The sequence below is a fragment of the Oncorhynchus clarkii genome, chromosome 10 (genome assembly GCF_045791955.1).
Source record: "Oncorhynchus clarkii lewisi isolate Uvic-CL-2024 chromosome 10, UVic_Ocla_1.0, whole genome shotgun sequence".
Taxonomy (NCBI): Eukaryota; Metazoa; Chordata; class Actinopteri; order Salmoniformes; family Salmonidae; genus Oncorhynchus; species Oncorhynchus clarkii.
Genome location: NC_092156.1, coordinates 70,061,335 through 70,074,870, shown reverse-complemented (window position 1 = coordinate 70,074,870; position 13,536 = coordinate 70,061,335). Strand labels below are relative to the sequence as shown.

Sequence of the window (13,536 nt, the reverse complement as noted above, 5' to 3'; positions counted from 1 at the left end):
CTCGCTTGGGTCAACCCCTTTGCCTTCGTCATCTATCAACGCACCAATCACACCACCCGTCCTCTCACCGACCAATAGGAAGCTAGGAATCCCCATGCGTCGTTTGCGTACACAGACAAATAACATGGCAGACCCTTCTGAAAAGCATATTTAAATTTTCAAAATATACTTCGAATAGTCTAAATATTCAACTCGTTTCCAAGGATTACGAGGTATTTTTTTGTGCTTTGCAGCCGATATAAACCCTATGGTTATGGAATTATGGCACGAGCTCCTGGGCACTTCTGCGCCGTCCCATGTCTGCATTCTGGCCTTGACAGTATTCGTGGCCGTCTATTATCTAATGCACACATTTCGCAAACACCAGGATTTCTCCAATATTCCTCCTGGTCCTAAACCATGGCCAATAGTTGGAAATTTCGGCGGGTTTCTGGTTCCCAATTTCATCTGGAGGAGGTTTGGAGGCTGGGGAGGGAAGGACGTCCCAAAGTCAAAGATACGAGCTCTAATTTCGCCTCAAGTTATTATCACGGAACAAGCTAAGGTTTACGGTAACATCTACAGTATGTGGGTAGGGAGTCAGCTGGTAGTAGTACTGAACGGATATGAAGTGGTCAGGGATGCCCTCTCAAACCGGGCAGATGTGTTCTCCGACAGACCAGAGATTCCCACCGTTACCATCATGACAAAGCGGAAAGGTAAGTGCTGCTTCTAGACTCGACCTGTGCGTAATAACGCATGAAAGCGCAATAGTCCATCGATTTTGCTGAGTCGATTTTACTCATGGATGAGCGTTTTGCCCGGTGAATATTCTATTGTTCTATAAAAAATTAAAAATTAAAAAATAAAATAAGTTGATGCTGGATAGTAAACAATGCCGGAAAAGCCTTTGTGCAAACGAACTTCCAGAAGTAATCAAGGCACTCTCATGTAACAGAAAAATGTAAACGCCTTCGTCGTGGCTTACACCGACGTGTTGCGGCTATATCAGCCTTCATCAGGGTGACAAAGAATAGTGGTGTACGAACAGGTGTATATCCCAACTCTCACAGGAAGTGACTCACTTTATTACCATATGTAATTGATCAAGTTTTTAAAAAATTGGGTGGAAAAACACATTCAAGATACAAAGATGAACCAAATAAACATGGCATAACAAGAGAAAGAAATGCAATATCATAAAAGGAAAAAACTAACTGTGTACACGTGAGCTCGTTACCAAACTTAAGAATGGAGAACCAAAAAATAAACCCCATCTTTTACAGGAAAGGAGAATAATCCATTTCCTCATTTAGACCTGGCAATACAGTGGCCTTTAGTTTAAAGATCCAGAACGTTTGGCATTTTAGGAGGCGTTTGAGACTATCACCCCCCACCTGCGAGAAATGGGAACCACTTCAACGGCCATGGCTTTAAGAGGGTTTGGGCTGGCATGGCCAATCTGTCTGTAATGTTTAGCCAAAGGATATATGTCGTTAGCAGTCCTTATAGCGTAGGCATGACGCCCAGACACCCTGTCCTTGAGCCTTCTCTAAGTACGTCCTATGTAAAAGCACCCACCTGGGCAGCCTGTACACCACATAGGCAGCCCAAACTCTCTGAAAGCCATGGCCATTGAAGTGGTCCCCAGTACTCGCAGGGATCTCAAACACCTCCCACCATGCAAAACGTTCTGGATCTTTAAACTAAATGCCACTGTATTGCCAGGTCTAAATGAGGAAATGGATTATTCTCCTTTCCTGTAAAAGATGGGGTTTATTTTTTGGTTCTCCATTCTTAAGTTTGGTAACATGAGGTCACATGTACACAGTTAGTTTTTTCCTTTTATGATATTGCATTTCTTTTGTGGTGTTGCATTCTTGTTATTCCATGTTCATTTTGTTATTCTTCATATCTTGAATGTGTTGTCTTTCTCCAAGTTTCTTTACTTCATCAATTACATACAGTATGGTAATGAATTGAATCACTTCCTGTGAGAGTTGGGATATACACCTGTTTGTTCACCGCTATTCTTTGTCACCTTGATGAAGGCTGTAGCCACAACACGTCTGTTTTTTTTAATTCTTGCCACGCATAAGCCGTAAAACATAAATGCTTTAAAAAAGATTCCACTACATGAGAGGGCCTTGATTGGAAGTGTGTTTGAACAAAGGCTGTTCTGGCATTGTTTACTATCCAGCATCAACTTCTTTTTGTTGTATAGTATTTCATCCCATGATCAAAGAGCACCTCATGGATGGACTATAAACAAAAGAAGCCCTCATCTCCTTTGTCTCTATTCTATTGTTCTATTATTCTATTCAATTGTTCTATTCAATTGTTCTATTTGATTGGTATGTTCTATTAGATTGTTATGTTATTCTATTGTTCTGTTTCATTATAGTGTTCTATTATATTGTTCTATTATATTGTTATATTATATCGGTCTGTTCTCTTGTATTGTTCTCTTGTATTGTTCTATTATATTGCTCTATTCTATTGTTCTATTCTATTCGTCTGTTCTATTCTATTGGTATTTTCTATTCTGTTGCTCTATTTTTATGTTATATTGTTCTATTCTAGTGTTCTATTCTATTGGTCTGTTATATTATATTATTCTATTATATTCTATGGCTATATTATATTCTATTGTTCTATTATATTGTTCTGTTATATTCTATCGTTCTATTATATTATATTGTTATATTCTAGTGTTATATTCTATTGGTCTGTTATATTATATTGTTCTATTATATTATATTGTTATATTCTATTGTGATATTATAATGGTCTGTTATATTGTTATATTCTATTATTCTCATCAAAAGTCTTCCAAGCAGAAAAGGAAAGAGACATTTCATTTTTCTCTGTAAATAATTACATATGTGTACTAGTGCATAGTGACAGCACTATTAACCGTCCTCGCCTCTCATCATTTCTCTGAACCTTAGGCATAGTTTTCGCACCTTATGGACCAGTATGGAGAAGGCAGCGCAAGTTCTGCCACACCACGCTGCGGAACTTTGGCCTGGGCAAGTTGAGCCTGGAGCCCTGTATCCTTGAGGGGCTGGCTGTGGTCAAATCTGAGCTGCTGCGTCTCAGCGAGGAAGATACTGAGGGTTCAGGAGTGGACCTGACCCCTCTGATAACTAACTCTGTGTCCAACGTAATCTCCTACATCGCCCTGGGCCAGCGCTTCCACCACACTGACCGGGAGTTTGGCGCCCTGCTGGACCTGATGGCCCGCGGCCTAGAGATCATCGCAAACAGGTAGCCTAGAGTTTAGAGATGTGGATCAGTAGCCGGAAGGTTGACTGGTTCAAATACGTGGGAACTGAACTGATAACTGGAGAGCTGCTGGTCCTCTGATCTCAAGTAGAAGTTCCTGCTGTGTGCCCTTAAGCGCTTAACACATTTCAGTTTCTCCCAGAAAACAGGCAGTAACGTATCTATTCTACTCTATTCTATTCTAACAGCGCGGCGGTCCTCATCAATGTCTTCCCCCTGCTCTACTACCTGCCCTTCGGTGTCTTCAAAGAGGTACGGCAAGTGGAAAGGGACATTACTGCCTTCCTGAAGCAGATCATCACCAGACACAGGGAGACGTTAGACCCAGCCAACCCCAGAGATCTCATAGACATGTACCTGGTAGAGATGCTGGCCCAGGAGGCCGCTGGGGAGACGGACAGTAGCTTTTCAGAGGACTATCTATTCTACATCATAGGAGACCTCTTCATCGCTGGTACTGATACCACCACCAACACAGTGCTGTGGATGATGCTCTACATGGTCGTATATCCAGATATCCAAGGTACTACATCAGAAAGAGGGGTGTGGAGGACCAGTTCAATGGAACCTAAAGATAACTCCTTGTTGAAGCATGATGAAGTACAGTACCCAAATCATAATGCTATGTGTAACATATCCAGTGTCCTGTTTCCCAATGCTCGTTGCTTTGTAATAATGTTTTCCATGTCATTTGTACCCGTTCACACCACAGAGAGGGTGCAGGCGGAGATCGATGCAGTGGTGGGCCCAGACAGGGTCCCGTCTCTCACTGATAAAGGCAGCCTGCCGTTCACAGAGGCCACCATCATGGAGGTGCAGAGGATGACTGTGGTGGTCCCCCTGGCCATCCCTCACATGGCCTCAGAGACCACAGGTGAGGAGAGAGAAACCCATACTAGTCATTATAATTCTATGGTAGAACCTGACTCTCCCGTTATGCACAGTCAGATCAATAAAGTTGTATTAAATTGCTTTCTCAACAACTTGGTCAGTCAGTTCCACCAGACCAACACTACAACAGGGACTAGGCTGCTGCAGCAGAAACAGGAGAGTACAACCCTTTCGCTATGGTTCGTCTGTTGTTGTCTTGCAGAGTTCCGTGGCTATACGATCCCTAAGGGCACAGTGATCATCCCCAACCTGTGGTCTGTCCATAGGGATCCCACTGTGTGGGAGGAGCCAGACGACTTCAACCCCTCTCGTTTCCTAGACGACCAGGGGAATCTCCTGAGGAAAGAGTGCTTCATACCGTTCGGAATAGGTAAGTTGTTCGGCAGTCTCTCTCGACAGACGTATGTGGGGTGTCCCATTAGCGACTTGCTCTACGATTGGCAAACGGGAGTGTAGTTACACGGCAGGGGCGGCAGGGTAGCCTAGTGGTTAGAGCGTTGGACTAGTAACCGGAAGGTTGCAAGTTCAAACCCCCGAGCTGACAAGGTACAAATCTGTCGTTCTGCCCCTGAACAGGCAGTTAACCCACTGTTCCCAGGCCGTCATTGAAAATAAGAATTTGTTCTTAACTGACTTGCCTGGTTAAATAAAGGTAAAATAAAAAAAATAAAATAAAAAAAAACACGGTATACACGGAGTATGAAGCCTTTCTACTGTGGACATTTACAGTTAGGCTCCTGTAAAATCCACTGAAACAAGGTTCAAACGGTTAGTTTACAATCTCACTGGATTGTTGAAGTCCCATACTACCCCTACATGACTATGAAGCAGTTAGGCCACGACTGAACATTTCAATCATTTGATTTCACAGTCTTACTTGATTATTGGAATGCACTTAGTATGACACATGACTTAATGTGCATCTTTACAGTGTTCTCTCCCTCTCTTTCCCAGGCCGCAGGGTGTGTATGGGCGAGCAGCTGGCTAAGATGGAGTTGTTCCTGATGTTCACCAGCCTGCTGCAGGCCTTCAGTTTCAGACTGCCCGAGGGGCTGGCCCCTCCTCCCATGCACGGGCGCTTTGGCCTCACCCTGGCCCCCTGCTCATACACTGTGATTGTGAGGCCCCGGCGATGAGGCCACCAGACGAACAACAACCGCTGACACTGTAATTAAGCCATAAGGCACAAGAGGAAGTGGTGTATTATGAATACAGTCACAGGTAAACGGCGTTAGTTGGCCCGATGCGACAGCATCAGCCAGTCAACCCATTTGTCTGTGACTGTATTCATGATACTGCCTCGTGCCTTATTGCTTTTATAAAACTGTTACTAAAATAACAATTAATTACATATTTTAATTAAAACAGTATTTTGATAAGTCATACTATTTAATTCTTCCACCAGAAGATATAGTCCAGACAAAAATCAGGTTTTTAGTTATTTTTGTCATGTTGCTACCGATGCCACCCAGTCTTAATTTTTTTTTGCATAGTTGCTATGCAAAGGTACCGGGAGTTCATTCTAAACAAAATGGGTGCAATGCAGGGGGACCATGTCTGTTCCAAGGACCCTATGTTTCCAGGGCCTAATGTTCCCAGGGCCCAATGTTCCCAGGGCCCTATGTTCCCAGGGCCTAATGTTCCCAGGGCCCTATGTTCCCAGGGCCCCATGTTCCCAGGGCCCTATGTCCCCAGGGTCTAATGTTCCCAGGGCCCCATGTTCCCAGGGCCTAATGTTCCCAGGGCCTAATGTTCCCAGGGCCCTATGTTCCCAGGGCCCCATGTTCCCAGGGCCTAATGTTCCCAGGGCCTAATGTTCCCAGGGCCCTATGTTCCCAGGGCCCCATGTTCCCAGGGCCTAATGTTCCCAGGGCCCCATGTTCCCAGGGCCTAATGTTCCCAGGGCCCCATGTTCCCAGGGCCTAATGTTCCCAGGGCCCCATGTTCCCAGGGCCTAATGTTCCCAGGGCCTAATGTTCCCAGGGCCCCATGTTCCCAGGGCCCTATGTTCCCAGGGCCTAATGTTCCCAGGGCCCTATGTTCCCAGGGCCCCATGTTCCCAGGGCCCTATGTCCCCAGGGTCTAATGTTCCCAGGGCCCCATGTTCCCAGGGCCTAATGTTCCCAGGGCCTAATGTTCCCAGGGCCCTATGTCCCCAGGGTCTAATGTTCCCAGGGCCCCATGTTCCCAGGGCCTAATGTTCCCAGGGCCTAATGTTCCCAGGGCCCTATGTTCCCAGGGCCCCATGTTCCCAGGGCCTAATGTTCCCAGGGCCTAATGTTCCCAGGGCCCTATGTTCCCAGGGCCCCATGTTCCCAGGGCCTAATGTTCCCAGGGCCCCATGTTCCCAGGGCCCTATGTTCCCAGGGCCTAATGTTCCCAGGGCCCTATGTTCCCAGGGCCCCATGTTCCCAGGGCCCTATGTCCCCAGGGTCTAATGTTCCCAGGGCCCCATGTTCCCAGGGCCTAATGTTCCCAGGGCCTAATGTTCCCAGGGCCCTATGTTCCCAGGGCCCCATGTTCCCAGGGCCTAATGTTCCCAGGGCCTAATGTTCCCAGGGCCCTATGTTCCCAGGGCCCCATGCCTAATGTTCCCAGGGCCTAATGTTCCCAGGGCCCTATGTTCCCAGGGCCCCATGTTCCCAGGGCCTAATGTTCCCAGGGCCCCATGTTCCCAGGGCCTAATGTTCCCAGGGCCCCATGTTCCCAGGGCCTAATGTTCCCAGGGCCTAATGTTCCCAGGGCCCCAGGGCCCCATGTTCCCAGGGCCCAAGGTTCCCAGGGCCCCATGTTCCCAGGGCCCCATGTTCCCAGGGCCTAATGTTCCCAGGGCCCCATGTTCCCAGGGCCCCATGTTCCCATGGCCCTATGTTCCCAGGGCCTAATGTTCCCTCAACCATTTTTTTCCTTCAGCTCTATCTTCTAAACAAGACAACAGTAAATATTAAAGACAAAAACCTTCTGTCATGTAATAAAATATTTTACATAGCTTATATTTTTCATACCCTTTGTATTTTGGTGCGTTAATCCACTGTTACTGATGGCCAGTATTCTGTTACATGTTTTTGAAATATGTATTTCAATTACTTGAGTATTTTGTCATTTGTATTTCACTGGACTGAAATAAGTTTAAAAATCTAAAATGATTTTGAATATCTATTGCATTATGATCTTGATGTGCTTTAATGCATCTGTTGCACACACTATTCTTGTCTTTCAATAGAAAGTGATCTTGCATCCTATCAAACTACAATGGTATTATTGACTAATTTCTATAGCAGAGCAATAGTAGAAATCTAATAAAACACACCACATCAAAACTGTGTGAAAGGTCATGGAACGGGCCAAATAGTCACGTGACCACTGCCACACAACGACCTTCCTACTTTCCATGGTGTCTGAGTGTCAGTCTGCCTGTACATTCAGCCACAGCCAGCTCCTTCGTTCTGGTGCGGTCCTCTCCGCATTGCAAACCATGGCTTTCTTCACTCACCAAGTCATCAGAGGTCTCTCCTCTTCTGCAGTCCGAAATGCAGCGATCAAACACGTTACGATCATCGGGGGTGGTCAGATGGGTGCAGGTATCGCACAGGTAGTTAATGTTAACTGTAAATGACAGAAGTTTGTTTGCTAACATTAGCTTGCTATATACGCTAACTAGCTATCTTGTAAGCTAACCAGCTGTGTAGCTAACGCTGCAAGACCAGCTAACAAGCCAGTTAAATATAGCAATGAAGTGCACGAACTTACCGACTACTGTTGGTTAGTTAACCGCTAGCTTGCTATTAACTAGCTTGTTAGATACCCACTTGAGAAGCCAACCAAGGCAATTCAGGGGAGAAGTTGTGCAGGCTAATCAGTAACACAACTCTGTATTATAAGCAACGGTTGTTCATCTCTGAGTAAGAAGTACAGTATGTCTCACAAACTGTCTCAGGTTGATCAGTGCACAACACAGATGGTGAAGATAGCAGCAGGAGGTGGCCTTTGACCTATATCTACTTTAGCTAGCTAGTTATAGAAGGGTTTTTGTTACCTACCTGAAATGTCCTTCAATTCAGGAGTTCTATTACCAAAGTGACGTTTTGACAGTCCAACCTGGTGAACACCTGTCCCACCCACTCACAACTCGCACTTGTGTTCCCCCTTTCTAATAGGTTGCTGCTACAACAGGCCATTCGGTGGTGCTAGTTGACACAAATGAGGAAATCCTGAAGAAATCCGCCAAGGGAATAGAAGGCAGCCTGAAGAGGGTGGTCAAGAAGAAGTTCGCTGACAAGCCAGATGTTGGTCACTAATATGTTAATGTTGCTGTTTCCAATGAGGAAATGTTGGCAGAACTTCATTGACAGTCATCATCATGTATGTTACAGGCAGGAGCAGAGTTTATTGCCAAGGTGATGGCCAACGTGTCCATATCGACAGACGCAGCGTCTGTGGTGGGGAGTACAGACTTGGTGCTGGAGGCCATCGTGGAGAACCTCAAGATCAAACAGGGCCTCTTTGGTGCTCTGGACAAAATGGCACCAGCGTAAGTATGACCGACTAGGGCTTGAACCTGTGTCTCCTACACACCACAAGACTGTCTTACCCCACTGAGCTGAATCCTAGGCATTAGCTTGTGGGTCCAACCCATGTCTTTGGTCTGAAGGTTACTCGCCAGGCGAGTGTGAATCCAAACCACATAAGCACTGTCCTGTCTCCGCTGCCTGTGACTTTGTCAATAACCATAGGAGTTAGCGATCGATGATCAGTGTTGAGATGAACGTCAAGCCAGAGCAAGTGCTGTTTGATGAGAAAACATTTGTTGTTGCCGTTTTGAATGTGTAGCCTAAATATCCAAATTCCTTTATCTGCATTTCAGCTTGTTTTTCTAATCTTACTATAAAGCTATGCCGGTATCCTTGAAATGTGCTTAAAATAGACTATTTTAAAACTATTCTAATTTAAATAAAATATTTCAAAAGGAAAGGCATTGTGTGTCCCACATAATTGATGTTACTAATTGGGATGCACCTCATGGGGGTTTGCTTGTTGCCTGATGTTTTTGGTTCCTCTATTTTAAGACACACCATTTTCGCCAGCAACACATCCTCTCTGCCCATCACCGACATAGCCAGCTCCACCAGCAGGCTGGACAGATTTGGAGGGCTGCACTTCTTCAACCCCGTCCCCATGATGAAGCTGGTAGAGGTAAGGATCAATAGTGTGGTGTACATTTTAGGACATCTCCTCCCTATGATAAGTATATCGTCTCCCGCAAAGCAGTTATTTTTTTGTGTCATGATGGCGATGTTTAAATTAGAAACATATGTAAGTTGCTTTAAAAAATGACACTAGGCTTGCTCTCCTTATCATCAAGATTCAATTGAAAGATGTTAAGTAGTTTACGTGTCCTCTTCAGGTGATTGGAACATCAGCCACAAGCCAGGACACCTTCGATTCCCTCCTCGCTTTCAGCAAAGCACTGGGAAAGACGCCAGTGTCCTGCAAAGTAAGATCCTCTCTCATTTGAACAAAAATAAAGTATTTCTCTAGTATTGTACACCTTTTAAAGATAATGCAGTGACATACCATATTACACCATACATTATGTCCATCATATGCCGTTCAGATGCGTTATAAACGGTTCACTAACGTCAGTACGTTATGTTCATCTCCAGGACACTCCTGGGTTCATTGTGAACCGCCTGCTGGTGCCCTACATGATGGAAGCCATCAGGCTACATGAGAGAGGTACACCACCAAATGTTTTGCCTGTATATGAATGAAAATTGCATCGGCGCCAAGAGGGATGTGACAAACGGTTATGTATGAACATCTATGGTTAACAAAACATAGTTGTCTGTATATGAAACCGTTGTCACCCTTCATTCAAAGTCAATGGCTGAGTGTGTGTGTGTGTGTGTGTGCTCTTCTCGTCAGGCCACGGGTCAAAGGAGGACATTGATATTGCCATGAAGCTGGGAGCTGGGTATCCCATGGGGCCCTTTGAGCTGCTGGACTACGTAGGACTGGACACGGCTAAGTTCATCATGGACGGTGAGTGTTGGGCTGCTTCACAAGTGTGTTCCGATTACAGAGTGATTTCAGTACCAGTTAAAAGAGGACTGTATTAGCAGCTAGGAACAGGCCCAATTGAAATAACTGCATGTCATATGGCACAGGGGCAGAGCACTGTTTTGGTTATAGAATGGGGAGATGGACGAGAGGTGCCGGTGGTCTTTGAAAATGGTGATGAATAATTTGAAGAAACAAAAACATCAAATGAAGTAGATGCAGGTAGTGTAAAACCAATGCAAAAGCAGTTAGTTAAAGTGAACCGTTTGTGTTGATAACTTGATTCCAGGCTGGGTTGAGAAGGATCCTGACAACCCGCTGATGCAGCCCAGTGAGATGCTGAACAAGCTGGTGGCCGAGGGCAAGTTCGGCAAGAAGACCGGAGAGGGCTTCTACAAGTACAAGTAACCCCGCCCCAGAATCAACACGAGCTGGAGCCTGTTCATTAAGGCACACCGTGACAAAACGGAAAATGAAAATAAGCGCTTCCGATTGGACAAGATCATGTAGTCCCTCCCAGTACTGATAAGGGCATGAATGATAATAGAAAAAAACGCGGGTTAATTTTGACAACGGTAGAACAGAGATGCAGCTGGTACGACCCTCGGTGCCTTCCTGAAGAATGGTAGACCGGTGTTATCAATTCAAATCTGTCTTTTGACTGTATATTCTGAATGTCATCTTTATGTGTGGTTTGTAAGTAACTGAGTTTGTGGCATTAAACTGACTTTTCCAAATGCTTCCCATAGGTTGTTCTGAGATTTCTATTCATACAGTTGTTTTCTAGGGATGGATTTGCCTCTGGACCTTTGAGCCAACACACCCTGCCATTAATGATACCCGGTGCATTCAGAAAGTATTCAGACCCCTTGACTTTTTCCACATTTTGTTACGTTACAGCCTTATTCTAAAATCTATTGGATTGTTTTTTTTGTCCTCGTCAATCTACAGACAATACCCCATAACGACAAAGCAACAACAGGTTTTTATAATTTTTTGCAAATGTATTAAATAAATGGAAATATCACATTTAAATAAGTGTTCAGACCCTTTACTCGGTACTTTGTTGAAGCACCGTTGGCAGCGATTACAGCCTCTTATTCTTGGGTATGATTCGTCTACAAGCTTGGCACACCTGTATTTGGGGAGATTCACCCATTCTTCTCAGCAGATCCTCAAGCTCTGTCAGGTTGGATGGGGAGCATTGCTGCACAGCTATTTTCAGGTCTCCAGAGATGTTAGATCGGGTTCAAGGACATTCAGGGACTTGTCCTGAAGCCACTCCTGTGTTGTCTCGGCTGTGTGCTTACGGTCGTTGTCCTGTTGGAAGGTGAACCTTGGCTACAGTCAGGTCCTGAGTGCTCTGGAGCAGGCTTTCATCATGGATCTCTGTACTTTGCTCCGTTCATCTTTCCCTCGATCCTGACTAGTCTCCCAGTCCCTGCCGCTGAAAAACAGACGTGACTCTTAGCATTCTTGTTTCTCATGGCCTGAGAGTCCTTTAGGTGCCTTTTAGCAAACTCCAAGCGGGCTGTCATGTGCCTTTTACTGAGGAGTGGCTTCTGTCTGGCCACTCTACCATAAATGCCTGATTGGTGGAGTGCTGCAGAGATGGTTGCCCTTCCTCCAAAGAGGAACTCTATAGCTCTGTCAGAGTGACCATTGGGTTTTGGGTCACCTCCCTGATCAGGGCACTTCTCCCCAGATTGCTCAGTTTGGACAGACAGACAGCTCTGGAAAGAGTCTTGATGGTTCCAAACTTCTTCTATTTAAGAATGATGGAGGCCACCATGTTCTTGGGGACCTTCAATGCTGCAGAAATGTGCCCCAGATCTGTGCCTCGACACAATCCTGTCTCGGAGTTCTACGGACAATTCCTTCAACGTTTTGGCTTGGTTTTTGCTCTGACATGCGGTCAACTGTGGGACAGGTGTGCCTTTCCAAATCATGTCCAATCAACTGAATTTACCACAGGTGGACTCCCAAGTTGTAGAAACATCTGAAAGATTATAAATGGAAACAGGATGCACCTGAGCTCAATTTCGAGTCTCATAGCAAAGGGTCTGAATACTTATGTACTTAAAAAAAATATATATCAAAAATGTATAACCTGTTTTTGCTTTATCATGGGGTATTGTGTGTAGATTGAGTAGGGATTTTTTTTTTAAATCCATTTTAGAATAAGCTGTAATGTAACATTGTGGAAAAGGGGAAGGGGTCTGAATACTTTCTGAATGAACTGTATGGTCAGTCAACAACCCCTGCGTGTTCAACCCCACCGTTCATTTCCAATATAGTTTCAAGAGTTCCTTTGATGTTATCCCTACTACTCAATTCAAAAATATTACCCTCTTTATTTCCCGGCATTAATTTGATCATCTTGGATACATGAGACATCACATCTCACCTTTTTCCATAGATTTCACAGTTTAAGAGCAGCTTCAATACTCAAGGTAGATTTTCCCTTTTGTCAGCATAGCCGTAAGACTGTATGAACGTAACCTCAGTCTCGGCATGCTGCTAGAGTTTTAATTGGTCGGTTTTAGGGCCTTTTGAAGTTTCCCCTCGAGATTTGAATGATTTATAGTCAATAATTCCACTTGGTAGTTCTATTTAAGACCACTAAGTGGCAGTGTTGTCAAATGCAGAATTTCTGGATAGGAATCATATGATGGGCCGACAAGCTACAAGATTATTGGGCTGGTTTTCTGGAAAGAGATTTAGCCCTAGACTAAAAACAATGCTCAATGAAGAATCGGTTCTTAGACTGAACTAAGACTAGGTTTAATCTCTCTCCTGTAATTAAGGTACACCTTCTATCGCATAAATCTGGTCGGGAGATCAAATGAGCCAATGCCTTTTTATTTTTCTTAAAAAAACAAAACATGTTGAAACTGTTAAAATGTGACCACTTGGGAAGCAAAGTGCTTATGCCAAGATGACAGTGATTCAAAATACGACAATGAATAAAAAATGCATCAAGTAATACTAAAAATAGAGCATAAAATCAATGAAATGTTACAGAAATGCATGGAATAAACAACATGGGCAAAAAGACCACAGTTACCAGATAGAGAAGAGAAAAGTCCATCACAATCAAGCTTGGGGTCAATTCAGGAAGTACACTGAAACTCCAACTTCTCTTCAATGCTTTCCAATGAGGAAAATGTCAAATTGCAATTGGATTTTGGTTAACTTTCTGAATTGACTGGAATTGACCCCAACCCTGATCACAATAAAATGAACACTGCCAAGTGCTGGGGTAAATATATATCTGCTTCATTTGTCAGTTTAGAACAATAAAATATAGGCCTCTGA

The 13,536-nt window shown here is 44.5% G+C and overlaps 2 protein-coding genes across 7 annotated transcripts; both read left to right on the top strand.

Moving 5' to 3' along the window:
- Positions 1 to 94: 94 nt before the first annotated feature.
- Positions 95 to 7,400, top strand: LOC139419105 (cytochrome P450, family 2, subfamily U, polypeptide 1). Of its 5 annotated transcripts, none has more exons than XR_011635377.1 (8): positions 102 to 698; positions 2,931 to 3,249; positions 3,456 to 3,790; positions 3,980 to 4,141; positions 4,361 to 4,528; positions 5,113 to 6,190; positions 6,238 to 6,270; positions 7,005 to 7,400. XR_011635377.1 is itself a non-coding variant. In XM_071169037.1 (6 exons), the coding sequence occupies exons 1-6, from the start codon at positions 248 to 250 to the stop codon at positions 5,292 to 5,294; spliced, it is 1,617 nt and encodes a 538-aa protein (XP_071025138.1). In that variant the 5' UTR covers positions 95 to 247; the 3' UTR covers positions 5,295 to 5,485. The 5 variants fall into 5 exon arrangements, 1 of the variants encoding a protein (XP_071025138.1); XR_011635379.1 differs by lacking the exon at positions 6,238 to 6,270 and having other exon boundaries at positions 103 to 698; positions 5,113 to 5,742; positions 5,806 to 6,181; positions 6,933 to 7,315; XR_011635380.1 differs by lacking the exon at positions 6,238 to 6,270 and having other exon boundaries at positions 99 to 698; positions 4,425 to 4,528; positions 5,113 to 5,870; positions 6,973 to 7,238.
- Positions 7,401 to 7,510: 110 nt separating this feature from the next.
- Positions 7,511 to 10,959, top strand: LOC139419103 (hydroxyacyl-CoA dehydrogenase). 2 transcript variants are annotated; one of them, XM_071169034.1, is made up of 8 exons: positions 7,511 to 7,750; positions 8,316 to 8,444; positions 8,532 to 8,689; positions 9,225 to 9,351; positions 9,563 to 9,652; positions 9,822 to 9,894; positions 10,084 to 10,200; positions 10,508 to 10,959. In XM_071169034.1, the coding sequence occupies exons 1-8, from the start codon at positions 7,550 to 7,552 to the stop codon at positions 10,624 to 10,626; spliced, it is 1,014 nt and encodes a 337-aa protein (XP_071025135.1). In that variant the 5' UTR covers positions 7,511 to 7,549; the 3' UTR covers positions 10,627 to 10,959. The 2 variants fall into 2 exon arrangements, with proteins under 2 accessions (XP_071025135.1, XP_071025136.1); XM_071169035.1 differs by having other exon boundaries at positions 7,533 to 7,750; positions 10,084 to 10,223.
- The last annotated feature ends 2,577 nt before the right edge of the window (positions 10,960 to 13,536 follow it).